Consider the following 20,923-nt stretch of genomic DNA (forward strand, 5'->3'; position numbering starts at 1 on the left):
AATGTAGAACAAGGAATAAAAAAAAATGCTGGGTGTAACAAATAGCAGCTGATGCAAAGATTCAGCTATATCATTTTTAGGTGTCAGCGCATAATTATGAGAATACCAAAATGTAAGATGAAGTAAATCATTTTTCAAGTGCATAATTACAGTGCCGTCAGTTGCTTACATCATGTCTAGAAATGATATGGTTCACGTAAGTGTCACAGAATATATTAAAGTCTGAAAATGTAACAGTCTACTTTGGGAAAACCATCCCAGAGAGTCGCACACAAGTTGCCCCGTCGCTTTTTCTCACTAGTTTTATGCTCACGTTGCGAGGCGTTTTGCATGAGAGGCAGCACTTCAAAATAAAACACAGACTTCTGAAAAAAACCTTACTAAAACCCAGTCATTATCATCATGAGATGAACGTACAGCGTGGAACTCTGCAATTCCCAGTGTGACGCGTTCTGTGGCGAAATGAACACATTCGCTAGCATTTAACATGAGCGGGGATTTCTTTAAAGAAAACAAAAAAGTTCAGTGGAAATACATAATAAGGTATTGTTGTTTAATGAATGGTTATTGTGAAATGTCTTAAGAAAATGCACCGCTATTTGGTTTACACCACAAGGAGAGAACAAGTGCACTGTATGAATACTACAAAACATAAAAAAATGAGATGGTAATAAAAAAACAGTTACTTTTATAGACATAATTCCCTGGGATGTTCAATCATATGTACGACTGGTTTTTTTTTTTATACTTCAGTCACACACTGCTGAGAGATTTGCTACTTTAGCTACCAGTTTGCGATCTGAATCTTTTAAACAGACAAGTCTTCCAATATTTGTACGAGGGAACTAAGTACACAGTTCGATACACTTGTTTAACACATGAACGACAATTCGAAAAAGAAATGGCAATAATAATTACATCTAAGACTGCTCGGGCTGTCAATCTTAAGAGGAACAGGGAACGAGAACTTTGGTGGCTGGTGTGCGAGTTAGCTGCATGTTACACATAATAAAAATAAAAAAAGTGCTACTGTTCAGGCACGACAAAAAAACGTAAACAGCATTACATGTTTGAGTGGTTGGGGGGCGGTCAAAAAAAACCACCTTCGTAATGAAGTCCGGTCCGAGCAACACAAAAAAATCCTAAGAAATCCTCGAAACTGAAACGGCTCCATCTGACAGTTGCAAAAAAATTCACAGTGGTACTGAGAAGGTTGTGTGATGCACACTCCCGCGAAACATCTCCCGCCGTTCTTTCCTCAGCTACCTCAGGAAAACACCCGCTGAAGAAGAGAACGGCAAAGCGATGGAGGAAAACAAGGGAGGGCGAGTGGGCGGTCGGGTGGGGGAGTGCGGGAGGAGTCCGGCATCCTGGTGGTCAGCCGGAGGAGGCCGAGGAGGAAAGCCCTTTGAGTCCGTGCTCTCGCTGGCACGAGCCCGCTTCCATCATTCAGCAGACTAGGAAAGTCATGCCGTTTCTGCGGTAGGCACTCTGTTTGGAGAGAGGAAGGGGTGGGGAGCCAGGAATGAAAATCTGTTACCAATTATCACTTGGGTTCCGCAGAGGCGAGAGTCAAACCCTTGTTTTCCGCTTTTGTAGACAACGCCGGCTGGACCATCACCATTTCCTGTTCGCATCTCTACGTTTTCGATGGGCGAGAGCCACAGTGGGACACTCCGCTGATTAACAGAAAAGATGTGAGGGTGGGGGAACAACAGATCTGTGTGGTTAGCAAGTGGTTTGTACTACAAATTTCGGGAAAAAACATTGCTGGGAATGCAACGTGTGTATATTTTGATACAATAATAGATTGAAAGAGGGGAGAAGGGAACATTGAGGCGAGGCTCCATAATCGGTTCGGTAGCCGTTAGTCAGTACTCCATGGTTCTGTTAAACTCGTTTCATTTGGCTGGAACAGAAGCAACAGTGTTGGATTTAACAACATACAACAGAGAAGGGAAGAAGCTCAAAGGCAGCAGGCGGAGCAGTGGTTTGTGCTGTTCTCTTGCAATTTGCAGGTTCCAAGTTCAGATATCATCCTGCTGTAGTTTCCTTGACCAAGGTACTTTCCGGGAATTCGTACAGTAGCCTGCTGTACAACCGGGTAAATCAGCGTAAATCACCGATTCTCCAACACTGTAAAACACCTCGAATTAAGGCGTCAGATACATGAATAAACATTAAGGAGAATTAATTGGACTGTTGGGCTAAATCGGAGCGTAATGAAGCAGAGACGAATTACACGCCAGGAAAAACGGTAAAAGTAACACGATGGCGAAAATAAGTCGCTCATCGGGTAGGGAACAACGGCAAGCTGAACTCAGGCACTATTAAAACAAGCTTTTTAAATCTTCATTTTCAAACACACTTTATGCGATGTCCTGCGATTCTAAGATGTGCAGTTCTTTTGGAAAACTTGCAATAAGCTTTCAGTTTCTTCTTTTGTGGTTCTTAGAATGGCACAAGATTATTATTATGCCTCAACCTCTTAAATGTGGGCGTTACTGTGTACATTCCAAAGCATACTCTACCTTTCAAGAAAATGCCAGTCAAACCTCTGACAAATTCACCGTAAATATTTAAAACAACGTGCCTCTAATATGCTCTGCAAATAAACGAATTGAAGGTATTTATTTATTAAGTGTCTGAAAGAAAGGTGTTCCTGGGGAACAAGCATCTCCATTCATGTCAATAATCAGATTTAATTTTGAACATCTTATCTCCCATCAACCAATTTCAAGGACATCCTCTTGAATATACAACGCGAAATCCTGAGAGGAACCTTGCAAAGAGCGGGTTTCCTCTCAAGGAATGAAAAAAATAAAATGAAAATAAACAAAGACACCAAATGAAATTTCTGCCTCCAAGTTTATAATAAGTGGATGTTGTACAGGAAGTAATAGAGAATTTATCTCCAAGAAACAGTTCCTCCTTGTTCAGGACATATTTTAATTTAGACTGAAGTCACATTAACCCCCCCGCACTTTCTGTCTCTGACATTAATTATTTATACTTTGTGAGAGGAAAAAGAAAAGAGAGAGAAAAAAAAAAAAAAAACCAAATTATTCTCATATGTGCTGTGCTTTCCACAGAGGAAGCAGAGACTGTCCCCAAATACATTTTCCTAAAATACATCACACATCTGCAAATGAAGGTCCTGCTTTCAAGTGGCTCGGTACAATAGAGAATGCAGAAACACACACGTCCTGCGTGGCCAGCGACATCAAGGGGCCTGTGGACCAACATGTATTGTGGCACTTTCGCACGCATTGACACATTTAAAGGCTTTTCCAAAATAAAAAACAAAAGCAATGCACACTCGAATGAAGGAAATTCTTTCGCATCGAAAGCGTTTCTGTCTTTACTTATCCCTGAAAACGACACGGAAACAGCAGAGCCATAGCATATAAGCGATTAATAATTAAAAAAAAAAAAAAAAAAAACAATTGCATTATTAATGATAAATAATTGTACTCCTGTCGGGAATATATGATATTTCAGATGGCATAAACTGATTGCAATGTTCTTAAGCAAGGACTGTGGAAAACATTTAAGGACTTTGTCTCAGTATGATTTACTTTCCCTGAGTGTGTGCAGGAGACAAACTTTGAAGCAACAGACTGATTCACGGTCATTCATACATGTACAGTTCGCTCTCTGTTCCCCGCCTTCCAACCCGGAACGGTGAAGGGACTCGGAACTTTTCCGAGCACCGCCGGCTGCCGCTCGCGCGGCTCAGTTGAACCTAGCTTGGCCTACGGCCTCGGTAGCGGGTTCCGGAGCTCCAGACCAGATACGCGACTCAGCTTTGTCCGCAGTCCAAGAATAAGCGTAAACGCGCAGCGCAAGGAGAGGCGCGCGTCTGTATGAGGCCCAGGATGCGTGAGATCGTCAGCAAAGCGGCGCCTGCCCACAGGATGAGACCGAGGAGGAGACCACGGTTAGCGATCCGTGCTGAGAAAACGGTAAGAACACGTTCCGGTAGAGGAGCCGCTGACCCGTTGCACCTATAACGAAACTGTATTTTCATAAGCTGATATATGATATGTTATTAATGCAGTAATGTGTTGTTATTGTGCTGCTCAGCCGGCGGTTTCCGGCCGAAGCCAAAAGACCAACTGACGCAGCCAGATATTTCAGCAGAAGCAACTTCGGGTGGGTGTCCCGCTCGAGGGTTCAACAGCAGGGCCCCTCCCGAGTCTCAAGTCTCGAACAGGTTACACGTCTGCGTCCGCAGTCAGTCTGCATACGCAGGAAGACACAAGTCCGCTACTGTTCACGGCTGGAGAAAACACTGCTGCTTTACATTTTGTTTTTTATATAATCCACATGCTCGCCGCATGGGACGCGATCCAGACGTATAGGTTAAGGACCGGAATCTGATAGCACGCAAAACCGCACTGGAACAAGGAAGGAAGGAGAATCGCACACAAATAATAGCGACGTACACCATTTGTTGTGTATTTATGTACGATTCCAAGTCAAAGCACTGCGCTGCTTCAGTTTAAAGGTCGTGACCCTTGTGGAACTCGCCGAGGCAAGGAGGGAAACGAAGGGCTCCTTTCGCCGGCCCTACGCTCGCGCTGCTACCCAGGCGGCGGAAAAAGCGGAGGAAGAATAACCCGCCAGGAAAGATGTTTATGTTCGGCCGGGACGGTACGGGACGAGGAAAAGACTCGGTGTCTCCTTCTCCCAGGGAGACGACACTTCAAGCACAAAGTCACACATGCAATGCGTTACGCAGAACGCTCGTCTGTTTTTCTCTTCTGCCGCCAAGCTGACGTGAAAACTTTTATGGTTTCCCTAGTGCAATAAAAAAAAAAAAAAGCAAATGCAAATTAAAAAAAAAAAAAAAAACCCCTTTAGTGCACCGCTGAATCTATAATCTATGACAAGAAAAAGACGGATTTTCAGCTTAAGCCTAAAGGCTCAAATACCCGTACTACGACGGCATAGCAAGTCCTTCATACGAACTGGACCATGTGTCCGATTTCCTGCATGGAGCAGCAGTCGTGCACTATAGATGGCGTCTGACAGCATTCCCCGCATTCCCCGCAGTTTCAGCCGTCCCAGCTCTCACTTCCAGCCAAGCCGCCACCAGCGGTGTTGTTGATTCGGCTTCGCACCGCTGCGGAGAGTTTCTTTTGTGTGATTTTCCGTTTATAATACAGTACGCCGGAAACTGCTACAAAGAAAAGGCAAATATTATGGAAACCTGAACAAGGTGCGAAAATCGTGCTTTCGGGGATGCTTTTGAGTCAAAACGTTCAACTTTCCGAGACGATGACTTAGTACCGCCTTTTACGCATTCTTGGCAAACAGAGTACATTCTTACACTTAAAGCAGGTCTATGATCCTTAACAAGTTGGAAGCTGAAAAATTCCTGTACGCTTAACTAAGATCAATAAATAAATAAATAAACAATATAAGGACAACCAAGCTTACAGCTGACAAAGACACCCCAAAATAAAAGCGATGAGGATTTATTTAACAAGGGAAAGCAATTTCACTGCAATGATCACAGGATTCTTAAGACAGAGCATCCTGCGATGAACTGCTGCAGTCTTGTTTCTTGACCTCTTTTTTGCCCAAGGGGGGTAAACCTTTTTGCCAATGGGACAAAAAAAGATAAAATAAGAGGACGTGTCTCCCTTTGGATTTCCCTGCAGGAATTAAGTAAGTATCATCATCCTGCCGTTACCTAAAACATATACACATATAAAAATACACAGACAGACTGCTCTCTTAATATGACCTACATTAAATAAATAGCAAGAATACTCAGTTTGGACACTTTTATAGCCAGTACAGAGTACATCAGCAACAAAATCCCGACGAGAAAAAAAGGAATATATGTATGCGGAGACATGCATCTAAATGGGCCGTGAACGGTCTAAGGCAGAAGTCAGCCTCAAAGGAACAGAGTGAGGAACAAAGTGTGGTGTGGTAACACACTGAACTTATTTGAACCACTCATGCAAAAAAAGCCAGACAGGGACAAGATGGGGAAAACTGGAAGGGGAATGCATTTATACAGCCGCAATAAGAGGAATAAACAAGGTTCGAGCCCCTGCATATTCATGAATAGGGGCTGCCAGATGCGCGGATGTGCCGGAGCAGGGAAGAGACGCGTGCCAGCGGGGAGAGACGTGTGCGAGACCTCCGGCCTCGCCGAGAGCTACGCGGGCAGCAGGCGGACAGGCGGGGCAAGGTGGGGGAGAGGAACCGGTAGCCCGAGGGCCGTTGGAACCCGTCCAGGCTGAGCAAAGCAGAGCTTAGGGTCAGGAGCTCCCCATTAAGCGCGGCGCGTCTTCTGCATTCGTCTGAAGTGCAACCGCAACACTTAATGAAATGCTTTTACTGGCTGCCGCAAGGTATCATTAACCTCACCCCGCCTTTCAAACGGGAGCGAACTGGGAAAACACACACAGGCGTACAAACACACAGACACAAGGTAGCTAGTAAATAAAATAAAAAAAAAAAAGAAAAAACAAACAAAAAAAATTTTTTCTGCAAACATTAACTATGTTTTTGACAGGCACAGTGTGACCAGGTGAGCAGAGAGTGGAGACGGCTGTGGAAGGTGGACTGCGGGGGACATCCGCACCGACCTGAATAATTGCATTTTTGCTTCTATCTTACGTTGAATTTTTAGCGCGGCACATTTGCTCCCAAAATCACACTAGAAAAAAGAGCTCAGCTTTAATAAAAATTCAAAAAAAGATATTTAAAAATTTGGAATTTAGCACAACCCGATTTCTACTCAAAGCGCGTGTCCAGTCTGTTAGGTCAGGAACAGGCCATCATGCTGCAGAGACCCTTCACACTCACTCACTCTCACATAGTCGGCAGCGGAATTACTTCTGCAAACCAGAAGAACACAAGCGTCAGAAAACGAGCACAGTCTCGCTTGTTTCCAGCATAAAACGCGGTAGCATTTATTTGAATGACATGATTTCCAAATGGAATTAATTACCCAACCAAGAAATCTTTGGCTAAATTCAACTGAGCCATTAAAAAAAAAAAAAAAAAAAAACAATGAAAAACGTCTTTTTTTTTGGATCTGGCTTATGTAAACAGCAATATTCATAACTGCCGTTGTACCATTAAATACAAAACAGGATCCCGTTTCTAAATTACTCGTATTTGTCTGGTAATCACCAGAGACTGTAATGCAACAAGACGACAGTGGTTTAGAGCAAAGAAGCACCTTCTGTGCAAAGGATTAAAGCCTCATCTGATGTCTTGGACACCCCGTTTCCAAAAGAGGCCGATCACAGCCAGTCCCCCTCTCTCCCCAAACGCACATTTATTTTTTTTTTTTGCGCTCGCGCGACGTCACTGTGAAGTATGAGCCTGTGTCACAATATGGAAAAATGTGCAGTAAATCAGGCCCGGCGCTTGGTGAAAGACACGCGGAGGCTGGCACTGCGCAGGGAGGTTATGAAAGGTTATGACAGGACAGTACATGCAAAGTAAAATGAATGCTGCAATAAATTATATGGCACTGAAATAAATGCTTGCAGATGCATGCTTGCAAGTTTTGGCTTATACCATATTACTTGGCATTTTATGCATTATTCTCAATTTATATGATTTAAAAAAAAAAAGAAAAAACATTGAAACACGTCTGCGTTTTTGGAATTCACCCAGCACACGCAATACTTCATTCCAGTCAGGACACAGAGACTTCAACATTAAATATAATTCTGAATACGGGTATAATAAGCCACGAGGCCTGTTTATGCCTGTCGTTATTAGTGTAAGTAACCTTGACTGTAATTAAAGACGACCTGTAGTGTGTTTGGACACCCATCTGTAATGTGGAACATTAACAGCAATAGGGCTGCAAAGGAAGGAATTTTAGAGGACAAGTTACAGTAAATCACAGTGTAAACAGAATACCACAGATAATGGCAGAAAGAGTCAGAGAAATACCGGGAAGGCACAATAAAACCAAACATAACAAGCTATTTGTGAAGCGAACAAGAAAAGACGAGACCACGCAGCCACAGAAGAAAATTTTAAGAGTACATGTAAGATGGAATGTACAGTGAGACCACATCCAGGTCCTTGCATGACAGCCTCCCGTACCCATCCAACGGATCACTGCGCGATCCCACCTCTCGAGCCAACTGCGTTGCTCCTCCGCACATCACACATCTTCTTGGATCCTATAATCTCCCTGGGATTCATCTATATCCTCCTGAGAACCAGCAAGATTTTAAGATATATTTCGAAGATTCCTAGGAAGTTGTCCAAGCCTCACGCCCAAACATGTGTGCATCATTTAAAACCATAAAAAGTTCTTTATAAGGTGCACTCGGACTCAGCACTGCAGCATTTACAGCTTCAGAGACATGCTTTAAAATATGTCCTCCAGAGCGGACTAAGTTAATGCCTGGGTATCAGCAGGATATGAAAACGAAAGGATGTGAACAAGGAAAAAGTGGGGAAACGTACTTTGACTACAGATGGCTTGGACATTATCCAGACTATCCAACTTACTGTTGAGAAAAGTTAATTATTCAAGTGTTTCGTAACACTATTACAGTGCAACTCCCTAACTGGTTGTAAAATTCATCATGAACTCCTAACCAAAACACAAACAACCATTCTCCCAAAATATAATGGGGGGGGGGGGAATAATACACGATAATGATATCTTTATGGGTCAAGGGGAAAGAAAAATCTGCAAAAAATTAAAAATTAACAGCAAAAAAATCTTATGCGTTTTCAAGGACTAGAAAAATTCCATCAGAATTATGCCAGTTTTATGCACAAAATTACACCAACCACAAATTGCTCTCAACAATTCCAATATTTCAGCGCATGACCACTTTAAAATGGGCTGCTCTGAGATTATAAATAAAACTTTTTTTTTTACGGCTCTGTTATTACGTACTGAGAAGGGGGAGAGCGGGCCGATCTTATGGCTGTAGCGTCGGATGGCCTCTCTGATGTGGGCGGGCTGGATGGCATTGCTTTGAGTCTCCGTACCACAGGGCGCTGCGCTCTGCAACAGACAAACACCAGAGAGGGCTCCTACATCAAAAACACGGCCCCCGCTTCCGAGCGACGTGCTCCCCTTACCCTCACACGGATGCTCGCTCACGCTCACGCACACACGCACATTAATACACAGCCTTGTGCCAGGCAACTTGGATCACATCTCTAACAAGAGGGAAAAATAGACATAAGCTAAGACTTCTGTCCACACTGAATGAGAACGCATAACATTTACATATTTTCATATCATTCAGATGCTCACTTAAATTGAGAAGACATAATATACTAAATTTGGTGTAACATTTTCTTACACAAAATGACGAGTAAAGATAGAGGTTAAAGCTACTTTTGTATAATTCTACCTTATTAAAGCTGGGAAATAACTTTTAATAAGAGAACTGTGGCTGGGAATTCTCGAGAGCTTTTCAACACTCATCGAGTCCTATGGGGGTTTCTAACACTTTTTGACCCTCACTGGTGTCCACTCAATATCTAGAATATCCTCAAATTCCAGTCGTGGTGCATTCCATTAATGACGTCAGCGGTATTCCAAACCTTCTTGCGCTTTCTTTGCTTGACCTTGCTGCTGCCATCCTGGGCCAAGCCCCCGTTGCCCTGGGTCACGGAGTACAGTTTTCCCTGGTGGCTGCCGCCGAGCGAGGCGTTCGGGGTGGAGGGCGGGGTGTTCTCTGGTGAGTCGGGGTTGTTCTTCACATTGGCGGATTGCCCTTGGATGTGAACCTGCACCATTTGTTCAGTTACTACTCCACATTTTTATTAGCAGAGGGAACACTGGTCAACGTGCTGCCTAAATCATGAAGAACGACACCAAAACAACACCAAAGTGACAGTCTGAATCACGTATGTTCAATGTGACATCTAATAGTGCTTTGAAATTGATATTTTGTTCTACACATTTCAGGTAAGATGTGGAAAAGTATTTCCTTCAGCTTACACACACACACACACACACACACACACACACACACACACACACACACACACACACATTATCTGAAACAGTTTGTCCCAAGCGGGGTCGCGGTGAGCCAGAGCACACGGCAGCACAGGGTGCAGGGCTTAGGTTCAGCTTAGGTCATCACAAATCTCCCATCCATCCATCCATCCATCCATCCATCCATCCATCCATAACTGCTTCTCCAACACAGGGTAATGATGGTCCAGAGCCTATCCTGAAAACATCGGGTATGAGGCAGAGTTCATCCCTGGACGGGACACCAGTCAATCACAAGGAAATCGCACACTCACTCGCTCACTCACATAAACTACAGGTCATTTAGAATCACCAATTCACCTAAAACACAGGTGTTTTTGGTCTGTGGGAGGAAGCCAGAGTATGTGGAGGAAACCTAAACAAATACGGAGGACATGCAACACACAGCCTCCACACAGACAAAGCTGGATTCCAACCTATGCCTGTACCTGCTGTACAACTGCGTGGCTTTTCTCATAAATCAGAATGAAATCTGGCAAAACAGTACGGTATATTCAGAGGATAAAGTTTCTCAGACTCCCAAAAAAAGCTGCCATCGTTAAGTCCAAAAGAGCAACTCCTTTACAGCAAACCACCGGGACACAATCTCTGACTGTTTAGTAGACCACAGGGTTGAAGAGCCACGTCAACCTTAGGACTGTACAGTCATGTGGACACTGACCGACTTCCCAGGTTAGGATTAAAAACCACCAGGAACCGGTCAGAGAACACAGAACCTGGTCCTCAAAGCCACAGCGGCCTTCAGTCAGTTTGACCCATGGAAAGGAGCCGTGGTTTTCTGGTTTCGGTGACAGTAAAGCTCCCCAAAGGAAGACTTCCCGCAACACAACACCACCTACCGCAAGCCTGGCGAGCCTGCCTGGCGGAGGGGTTTCGCAGCAGGGATATAATATTGCTGTAGTTTCCAGGGGACAGCTCTTACAGGAGCTTGCTGACACACGTGTTGAATAATGCATGGAGCCATCCAGACGTAGACAATTTGAACGGTTTTTGGGGGCGGAGGAGCGGGTTTACCTCAGCTATAGGGTTGTGGTATTGGATGAAGTTTGCGGATATAGCGTGGCTGAAGGGGTCTCCTGTTTTTGGGGTCATGTCTTGTTTCACCAGCAGTGCCAGGTCTACTAACTGAAACAGCAAACAAAACAGGAGCCCAATGAGCACAGAAAATATCGTTGCCATGTGTATCGCTTTAGTGCTACTATTATAGCTTTGGTTATGCAGACTGCTATGATATATCCTCAAAGGGACACAACTGAATTCAGATGAGTGGTAAATATAAATACTGGGATCTTGAGACTTCTGCCAAGAGGACAAAAAAAAAAAAAAATAAAGGCACATTTGTAAGATCATATTCTTTAGGCTCCACTAATTGCTCCCATGCTATCCTGAGGTCAATTTTCATAAGATTTACTTTTCCATTGGTCAAAACGAGAAACAAAGTAAATATGAATAGTGAAAATACTATTTAACGTATCAGTCACATTAGAAATTAATGACATTTCACCTCCTTTTTTCCATATGACTGGAAACTGTAAATTGCATGAAGGCACTGCTGATTTCCAATGGACCCTTTTAGGTTTACAACGGGAACTAAGGGACAAGACTGTGGACTGGAGTTCAGCGGGCCTGCCGTACTGCGGTTTTACCTGAGCCACGGTCTCATATGCCAAGTATGAGAGGATTTCCATGCTCACGGCATTGGGCTTCACTTCCATGCTGCTGCAGTCCAGCCACTCTCGGAACTTGGATGCTTTTTTGGCTGTGAACCACAGTAGGACACTGTTGAGTAAATTACCGAAAGGAACAGTGTCTCCAGTCACAGTACGTGCATCTTCACTGAGCAGAATTCTCACACCGGACATCAGTTATTCTATACTTCACATGAAAGAATCCCTTATTTGTTAACCCTAATTTTGCAGATGCCTTTTTTTGAAACACAATCTATAATGTTAAGTTTGCATGTTAGTAATTGTTAATTATTTATTCATACATCTGGAAATGCCAAAGTGTATTGTGTTAGAGTTCCATGAAATCGCCCATGCAGCCAATAACATACACACTTTGAAGTTTAGAGTCACCAGCTCACGTGAAACATGCCTTTGGAGTGTGGGAGGAAACTGGGGTACCTGGAGAAACCCGGCCGAATACGAGCAGAACATGGAAACCCTGCACAGACTGAACCTGATTTGAACCCATGTCCAATCCAAACCCAAAGCTTAGGTGTTTTCGGGCATCGGGGCTACCTGCTGTGCCACTGTTCCACCCGTATAAAGTAACAATAGTGATTTCAGCCAAGTATCTGAATCTGATTAAGGCTTCAAAAAATTATCCTCATACTGAGTATTGTACTTACATTTACTCATTTATCTGATGCTTTTCTCCAAAGCGACTTACAATGTTACGGTACTCCCAATTATTTACCTATTTATACAGCTGGGTAATTTTACTGGAGCAATTTAGAGTAACTAACTTGCTAACAGAGACTACAGCTGGAGGTAAGGTTTGAACCTGTGACCTTTGGGTCCAAAGGCAGCAACTATAACCACTACACTACCTAGCTGCCCTTACTTGGTTGGTACCTTGAACATTTTCGTGTGAATTATTTAAATGAGTGATGCGGGGAGACCGCGATATATTATTACGATGCCTATTCCAAAGGGCTCTGTAAACAAAGACTAAGACCAGAACACGAGGACACAACCTCACTTCTTCACTATACCCGAGATAAGAGACAAAGAACTTTCTACATGTCACCTGTTTTTTTTTTTTTATGCATTTTGTCAGCAGTCTTTTTGTGACCTCTGACTTTAGAGCACGAGCCACACTTGACCCTCAGTGAGTGGGAAACTTGCACAGAGAGTCTGTCATTGTCTCAGCCTACAAATGCAGCCAGTCAGTGGGGCTTTGTGCTGGTGAAACCCAAATTGTGCCAGTGTATTATTACAGCAGGAATGCGGCTTCTCTGCATAGTGTTGGTGTGTTGCGAACCCTCAGCTGGCGACAGACGAAGCCCCTTGAGAGAAAGGTCCCGCATTAGTGATGAAACGGGATGTTCGCTCTCACTCTGTGCTGACTCATGTGAGCGGCACTCAGGATTTTTACAACCTTCTCGCAGCGGTGAATGTTGCGATGCTTACCAATTAAGTGCCACGATTCTTGACTCTGAGATGACTACGTTTTACAGCTCCCATATATTTATCTGCAACCTCATGCATCTTTTGTTCCTAAGAATACTTACAAAAGCTGAGCTGACGACTTTCACAGAATTCGCTGTACTGGGCGGGGTCCATCATCCTGGTCTGTTTCTCAAGCCTCTGTATAGACATGTCACAAATATAATAAAAGGAGTCATTGTTAGATCATCACCATATCAGTAAAAACTGCCAGTAAACAGAGCAACAATACAGTACTTAAAACATAAAAAGCACAGTAGATTAGGTAGGAAGTGGGATTTGAACCCGAGTCCTTCCAGCGTAATGAAGCATCTCTTACTACCATGCCACCTGCTGCTACATCATTAATGAAACAGGACCAATTCTATTCTCACAAACTATAGATATACACCTGTCGCATTAAGCCACCATGTGTGTGATCACTGATCATTCTCACTGTGCGATACCAATGCAAAAAAAGGTAAACCATGCCCCAAAAATATGACACAGGCACCAATACTTGAGTCATTACCAACACTAAAGAGCACCAATGAAAAGTGGAATGGAATGCAGTCATACAGTCTGAATAACAGCTTTTAAATGCACCTGGCATATTATTTAAAAAAAAAAAAAAAAACAAAAACCCCGTTTACAGGCAACAACAGTGATGACTTCTCATGCTAACAATCTGTATTTTAATCACACACAGGCTGTGGGAGCAGCCCTATCGATATCAAAGCTTCCTTAATGTTCGACTCACCCCCTCAAAGGGGCTCTTTGTTCTGTCTGCTGGCACATTACAGAAAACATTGACAGTAAATGTGCTGAATTTGTTAGATAATAAGCATGCATTGTACTGAAAACACCCCGGGCCCTGCTTTTATCAGTGGCTCTTTCACATGACAAACGGGACTCCGTGGCGTTCGAGTCCTCAGGCATCCAACAACGTCAGACAAATGATAGGTTTGGCCCGGCGAGTCGACAGTGAATAAACAGATACGAATCTGTTCTCATCGTCTTCAGAAAATTTTACTCCACTTTCAGTAACAAGAAAGGAAACTTTTATATAATGAAACCATACAAGACAAATATTTTATCATGTTTACCAATTAACAGACAAGTTATGACTAAATGCACCGCAATTACAATGAAGAGTGCTCTAGTCAGATCCATCCTTTCTGCAGTACCCTTAACTAAGGCGCATACACTGAACTGATAGAGTAAGAATTCAACGTCTGTATAAATGGATAAATAACTGTATGTAGCTTACTTTTATAAGTATTCATTCATCAGCCGCTTTTCTCCAAAGTGACATACAAGCCAGAGAAAACAAACAATTGTTTCACCAAAAGACAGAGACTCATAGATGGAGACTCGTAATTCTCAGAATACAGTCAGCTTGTCTGATGTCACCGTTTAAACCAGCATACATTACTTTGGTAGCTGCATATACAATTGGTAGGAAACACAAAGGTAATTTTGACCCATAATGTAATGCGTATTTATAGAGTACAAAGGAGATCTGGAGATGGTGAGTCTGAAAGAGGTGTGTTTTGACACCCTTCTTGAAAATTGAGATGGGATTCAGCAGTTCTAAGTGTATTAAAGTAAATTTAATACTGTAAGTCACCTTGGATAAAGAGTTTGGCTAAATGAATAAACGTAAATGATATATACTTTATGCCATATATCTGGACAGTGCATTCGACTAGGGCCCGATGGCCGAGACGTGACCTGCCATGAGTTCCATAATGCAGGTCAAACCCAACACACAATGAATATGCATCCATATGGGTCAGTCTTCAGCAAGACCATAGAGATGCTGACTCAACGGGTGGCAACCCTAACCAACTACAACTTATTTTTTGCTTAACCAACACTCCGCATGGGAATTCCCGAATATGAAACATAAGTCTGAAGGAGAATTCTGGTGTTTGGACTGGTATCTAAGAGCAGAGGGATTGTGACCCCAGTACCCATGGGTGGCTGCTCTTCTTACCTAACCACAGTCATAACATTTCTTTTACAATTTTCATGATGAATGCCGGATTCTGGAGTTTGATTAAGTCAAAACAGAAGACTACACCTAAGATTTGTGTTGCGGTCCATACATAGTATTTTGAAGAGGATTTTGCAATTTGGGGGCAATTACATGGGTGGGCATCAAAAATAAGAATAGTTATGGCTTACCAATAGTCTCCGCAGGCTGAGATGAAATGCAACTGGCTCGTTCCAAAAATCATACACAAGTACGTATTATTCTAAGACATTTAGAATGGAGAAACTTGTGCGACATTTGAGTATTTCAACTGCTTTCCTATCATGAGATCATTTAAATTGACACTGACTTAAATGTGTGAAATTGTTATTCTGCTGTTCTCCCATTGGACCAGAAAATATGAGAAACTATGTTTTTGGGGGGAAAAATCTGTTGGGTACCTAAAGAATTTTGAAGTAGCCACTTTCAATACAGATGACAGAACATTTTTGATTCATATTAGTGGAGATGTTCTAGAGATAGACCGACTAATAACAGATTAATAGATAACTTCTATTAATTTATAGTTGTTACACAACCTGTGCAAATCATATTTGAATTGTTTCAGTAATTTATTTAATTTCTGAGTTTACAGAGTTCGTCCTAAAAGAATGCAGAGTAAAATACTGGAACACTATCCCCAAAAACACAACTCTTCCCAAATACCTATAGTAGGTTGCATCAGTCTTGAAAATTCAGATCAACTGATGATGGGTAAGTAACGCTGGAGGTATTTACAAATCAGCCTTAAGAAAATACAGTGTGGCAGGAGAGTCATACCAGAGCCCTTATAATAGCTACCGTTACAATAACAACCTAAATATGCACGCAAATTTCAGAGCGAGGGAAAAAAAAGTGTCCATCTCTTGGAGCAATTAATAACTTCCTATGTGAAATCATCTGTAGCACTTCATATGCTCTGCGTCAAGAGGTTTAAGGAAACAACGTGAGCAGATTAAAAGATTCATCACAATTTGCTTTGTGTAAATTATATCCACCTCCAACGTAAGCAGCATATCTCAATATCACTGTGCAGATGTTACAGAATACTTCACATATGGCTTGTCTGTCATTTTTCTTTTTCAAAAATCTAATTAATAAAAGAAATGCTATTATGACAATGCTATGATTGGACAGTAAGGTTTAATCAGTCCAAGAAACAAGCCCACCGTCAGACACAGCAATACATACCTCCTTCACATTAAGTTAGCATCAGGACAAGCTCTTCTTTGTTTCCGGCCATTTTTCTTAATCATTACCCAATATGACAAGAGGCTAAATTCCTTCGGAGCGCACAGTTGTTATTCTCATTAGTATTCAGTGAATGATGTGCCCTACAATTCAAACCTGTGATTAATACAAAAAAATGGGAGGGTGGGGGTTGGGAGTAACAGCCCGAGATGTGTGCTGTTTTGTGGGAGCCTGCAAAATATATATCCCCCAGAGACCCTGGAATAGCATCCACTCCAGACTTGCTGTCAACATGGCATTACAGCAAAAACAACGCCGATCCCACACAAGATGACAAAGAGACTTTTAAACATTTCCATCTGAACATGGCACAGAGAGTCACAGAAAATAGCAGCTCGTCTGTGAGATCTTACAGGGGCCTACCAAGTGATTGATGGTTTGCCTGAGGAGATGAAGCCCATACTGCTGACAAAGACAAGTCATCCCTGTCTAATCCCGAGCAATAAAGATTATTCAACAGATAGTTTTCCCTGACCTACATGAATAGTTGCATCCTCAGTTCTACAATCTCCACAGAAGACAGACATGTAATTATTCTGCTGTTCTCCCACTGGACCGAAAAAGAATGCTATTTGATAGCTGCAATAATTATAGTGCAGTACAAGTAGGTAACAATTTAAAACTGTTGTCTACGCAAGGCATTTCTGATAAAACAGAAGTATTATGATGCATTTGACACTGGAGTACAGTGACATAAGGAAGCACCTGAAGGTCTTCACACTGTCTATTCAGCCATTATGCTACCTCACCCTGTAGTATATACACTCGCTGGCCACTTTGTTAGGTACACCTGTTCAACTGCTCGTTAACACAAATATCTAATCAGCCAATCACACGGCAGCATCTCAATGCATTTAGGCATGTAGACATGGTCAAGATGATCTGCTGAAGTTCAGACTGAGCATCAGAATTGGGAAGAAAGGTGATTTAAGTGACTTTGTTGGTGTCAGACAGACTGGTCTGAGTATTTCAGAAACTGCTAATCTACTGGGATTTTCACGCACAACCATGTCTAGGGTTTACAGAGGATGGTCTGAAAAAGAGAAAATATCCACTGAGTGGCAGTTCTGTGGTCGAAAATGCCTTGTTGATGCCAGAGGTCAGAGGAGAATGGCCAGACTTGTTCGAGCTGACAGAAAGGCAACAGTAACTCAAATAACCACTCGTTACAACCGGGGTATGCAGAAGAGCATCTCTGAATGCACAACACGTCAAACCTTGAAGCAGATGGGCTGCAGCAGCAGAAGACCACACCGAGTGCCACTCCTGTCAGCTAAGAACAGGAAACTGAGGCTACAATTCGCACAGGCTCACCAAAATTGGACAATAGAAGATTGGAAAAAACGTTGCCTGGTCTCATGAGTCTTGATTTCTGCTGCGACATTCAGATGGTAGGGTCAGAATTTGGCGTAAACAACATGAAAGCATGGATTCATCCTGCCTTGTATCAACAGTTCATGCTGCTGGTGGTGGTGTAATGATGTGGGGCATATTTTCTTGGCATGCTTTGGGTCACTTAGTACCAACCGAGCCTTGTTTAAACGCCACAGTCTACTTGAGGATTGCTGCTAACCATGTCCATCCCTTTATGACCACTGTGTACCCATCTTCTGATGGCTACTTCCAGCAGGATAACATGCCATGTCACAAAGCTCAAATCATCTCAAACTGGTTTCTTGAACATGACAATGAGTTCACTATACTCAAATGGCCTTCACAGTCACCAGATCTCAATCCAATAGAGTACTTCTGGGATGTGGTGGAACGGGAGAGTCGCATCATGGATGTGCAACCGACAAATCTGCAGCAACTGCGTCATGCTATCATGTCAATATGGACCAAAATCTCTGAGGAATGTTTCTAGCACCTTGTTGAATCTATGCCACAAAGAATTAAGGCAGTTCTGAAGGTGAAAGGGGGTCCAATCCGGTTTTAGCAAGGTGTACCTAATAAAATGGCCGGTGAACGTATGCATGGTAAATTAACTCAGCTTCTAATTAACTATTATTAACGCCGTGTATTGTACTAATTTAAACACAAATAATCTCACTATGGTGCACTGAGCTTCCAATTAATTCTATATTATTTCAGATGTGATCTTTGAAATAAAAGAATGAATATCCTATTTAAAATTCTAACCCTTATCTGCAATTCATAATTCTACCAGTTGCATTCTAAAATCACTGTAGTCAAAAAAAGGGTAAAAAAAAAAAAAAAAACAGCAACTGTTAAAATGGACAGTAAGAAGAAACTCTTCTGTCCTAAAAAAAGAATCCCTGCTATTCACCAATGAGATGAATATAACATGTGAGATTTATTCAGCAAGGAATGAATTTAGATTTTCTACCAAATAATTAAAATACACTACAGTACTATTTTGGGACATATTCTAATATTTACATATATTGTAAAAAATATATATTGAAATAAAGTCCTTTCCCATATGAGGGCAGAGCAAAATGGGAGACCTCCTAAGGACTGCACTGATAGCTAAACCATACCCATTAAAAGACTCAAGGCACAAATCAGAGGGAAACCAAGGCATTTCTTGGCCGCGTCCACAGCGAATCACGCTTTGTTTTAATATAAACGAGACGGTATAATGTCTCGTGGCAATGTCCCAAATTACTTTTTTTCCCCTGACCTGTCCAAGATTTCATACGAAAACAGTAATTACATCTTCTGACTGGAAGGTTGACAGCTTATAAGAGACAGTCTCAGGACAGAAGGGTTTTGTTGAGCTCCATTTTCCAGTTTTAGCTAAAAATAGAGGGAAATGCTCTTGTTTGTCAAGTAAATATTTACACTAAGGTCTTTTGGTGTGATTTAAATTGACTGTGATTTGCATTATTGTCAGGAAAGTAGTTAAGAGCTTCATTGGGGTTGGCACTTGACAATGTACAGCTTTGACTATTTTTGACATTTACCATAATGACTATGGAACATTGCAGTAGAGCGAGCAGCTATAGAATACCTGAGCATATTTAGGAAGAGTCACTTGTTTTCCCAGCTCTATTCACAGCAATGAAAACACTCCTGTTAGGAAATCCACTGTGGACTTGAGTTAACTGATAGAACTCAGGGGTACAGATGCTGTCTCACTACTCTTGGGCTGTGCTCTTGAGATGACGGTTCTAATCTAGTTCTGTCTGTGCAGAGTTTGCATGTTCTCCCCATGTTCTCAAGAGCTTTCTCCCACAATCCACAAGGAATGCGTGAGAGAAAGCTATGGTAAACCATTTTTGTATCCTTCCTTACCTTGAAAACCATGCGAGTGGCCACCAAATAGTTGACTTTGACTTAATGGCACTTGGCCCACCCAGTAGTTGTTAAGAGCAATTTTGGGGTGTAGGAAGTATGGATCACATGGCACTGGAAACCTCACCTGGTTCTTCTGTCTCAAAACACGTTTCATTCACTCTTCTTCATCTTGACATTGTATTTTGTTCATACTCACCACAAGACTAACAATTTAATACCTGATTAAAGACAAATGCTTCTTAAACCTCAAATGGGTGCTGGGTGGAGGGCTATGAATCACAAAACCACAAAAAAGTTCCCTCTCAAACGTTCTGTCCATTTTGTTAGTCTAGGTGCTTGGTGGTCACCCGCTTCCACATACCTCCAGCCTCTCCTGCTTGACTTCGTCTATATCCTCCTCTTCCAAGAGAGCCAAGAACTCCCCGGTCTGGTCTATGGAGCCCAGGAAGTCTTGAGCCAGCTTCTGTCTTTTGTTAACATTGCTGCTGTATTTGTCTATATGTGGGTGCAGACAGAGGAAGAAAAGAAAAAGAAGAAGCAGAAACATTTGCTGACTTTTGTCCGTTCACATGTGCAGCCCAGCTGTGGATGTTTACACCTGGTCTTGATGGGGCGGCTTGCAAGACACCTCCGCACAATTCAATTCACTATTTTTTCCTTACTTAAATACACAATCTTACACTCACTGAGCCCCCTGGCCACCAGGCTTTATTTATACATACAGACACAGACCTTTTTAGGCTTTCCATGTTCATGCGCTGTCAGCATCATCTTCTCCATGTCTAATGGGATCTCCCCAGATGTGTTCTCCACATCATACCTCAGGCTACAGTCCACTAGCGAATGAAAGCATGGGCAGTAATGCTGAATTTACACTGATGTACAGTAAACGCTGACAGGAAGCAACTCGTTTTCAAAGAAGACACTCAACGACAGCCACCCGCATCCATGACATAGCGATTTTAGCTTGGTGATGCGACCAGATCACTAAACAAAGTTCGGAAAAATTCAACTTTGCGTAAACCAATCAACAGCAGAGTGAAGGAGCAACCAACAACAGCAAAAATAACTGTGGGAGAAATTTATTACACAGTCAAAAACAGGCAATACCAGTGCAACGCGAGTTCACCTGAGCAACACTTTTATGGGACAAACTAGACAGAAGCGAGAAAGCAAAGCAGTACACAAGTGTCAGAC

The 20,923-nt window shown here is 42.4% G+C and overlaps 1 protein-coding gene across 7 annotated transcripts in view; it reads right to left on the bottom strand.

Moving 5' to 3' along the window:
* Window positions 1–532: 532 nt before the first annotated feature.
* The window catches only part of supt3h (SPT3 homolog, SAGA and STAGA complex component), an 86,777-nt gene continuing 66,386 nt past the window's right edge, over window positions 533–20,923 (bottom strand). For all 7 annotated transcript variants that reach the window (XM_029258363.1, XM_029258362.1, XM_029258360.1 and 4 more), the window contains 7 exons: window positions 20,088–20,221; window positions 13,263–13,338; window positions 11,671–11,783; window positions 11,039–11,149; window positions 9,565–9,750; window positions 8,906–9,016; window positions 533–1,491 (listed from right to left, as the gene is read on the bottom strand). In XM_029258363.1, the coding sequence (XP_029114196.1) occupies window positions 1,450–1,491; window positions 8,906–9,016; window positions 9,565–9,750; window positions 11,039–11,149; window positions 11,671–11,783; window positions 13,263–13,338; window positions 20,088–20,221 (773 nt within the window). In that variant the 3' untranslated portion in view covers window positions 533–1,449. The remainder of the gene's footprint in view (window positions 1,492–8,905; window positions 9,017–9,564; window positions 9,751–11,038; window positions 11,150–11,670; window positions 11,784–13,262; window positions 13,339–20,087; window positions 20,222–20,923) is intronic.

Source organism: Scleropages formosus, chromosome 15 (assembly GCF_900964775.1).
Source record: "Scleropages formosus chromosome 15, fSclFor1.1, whole genome shotgun sequence".
Taxonomy (NCBI): Eukaryota; Metazoa; Chordata; class Actinopteri; order Osteoglossiformes; family Osteoglossidae; genus Scleropages; species Scleropages formosus.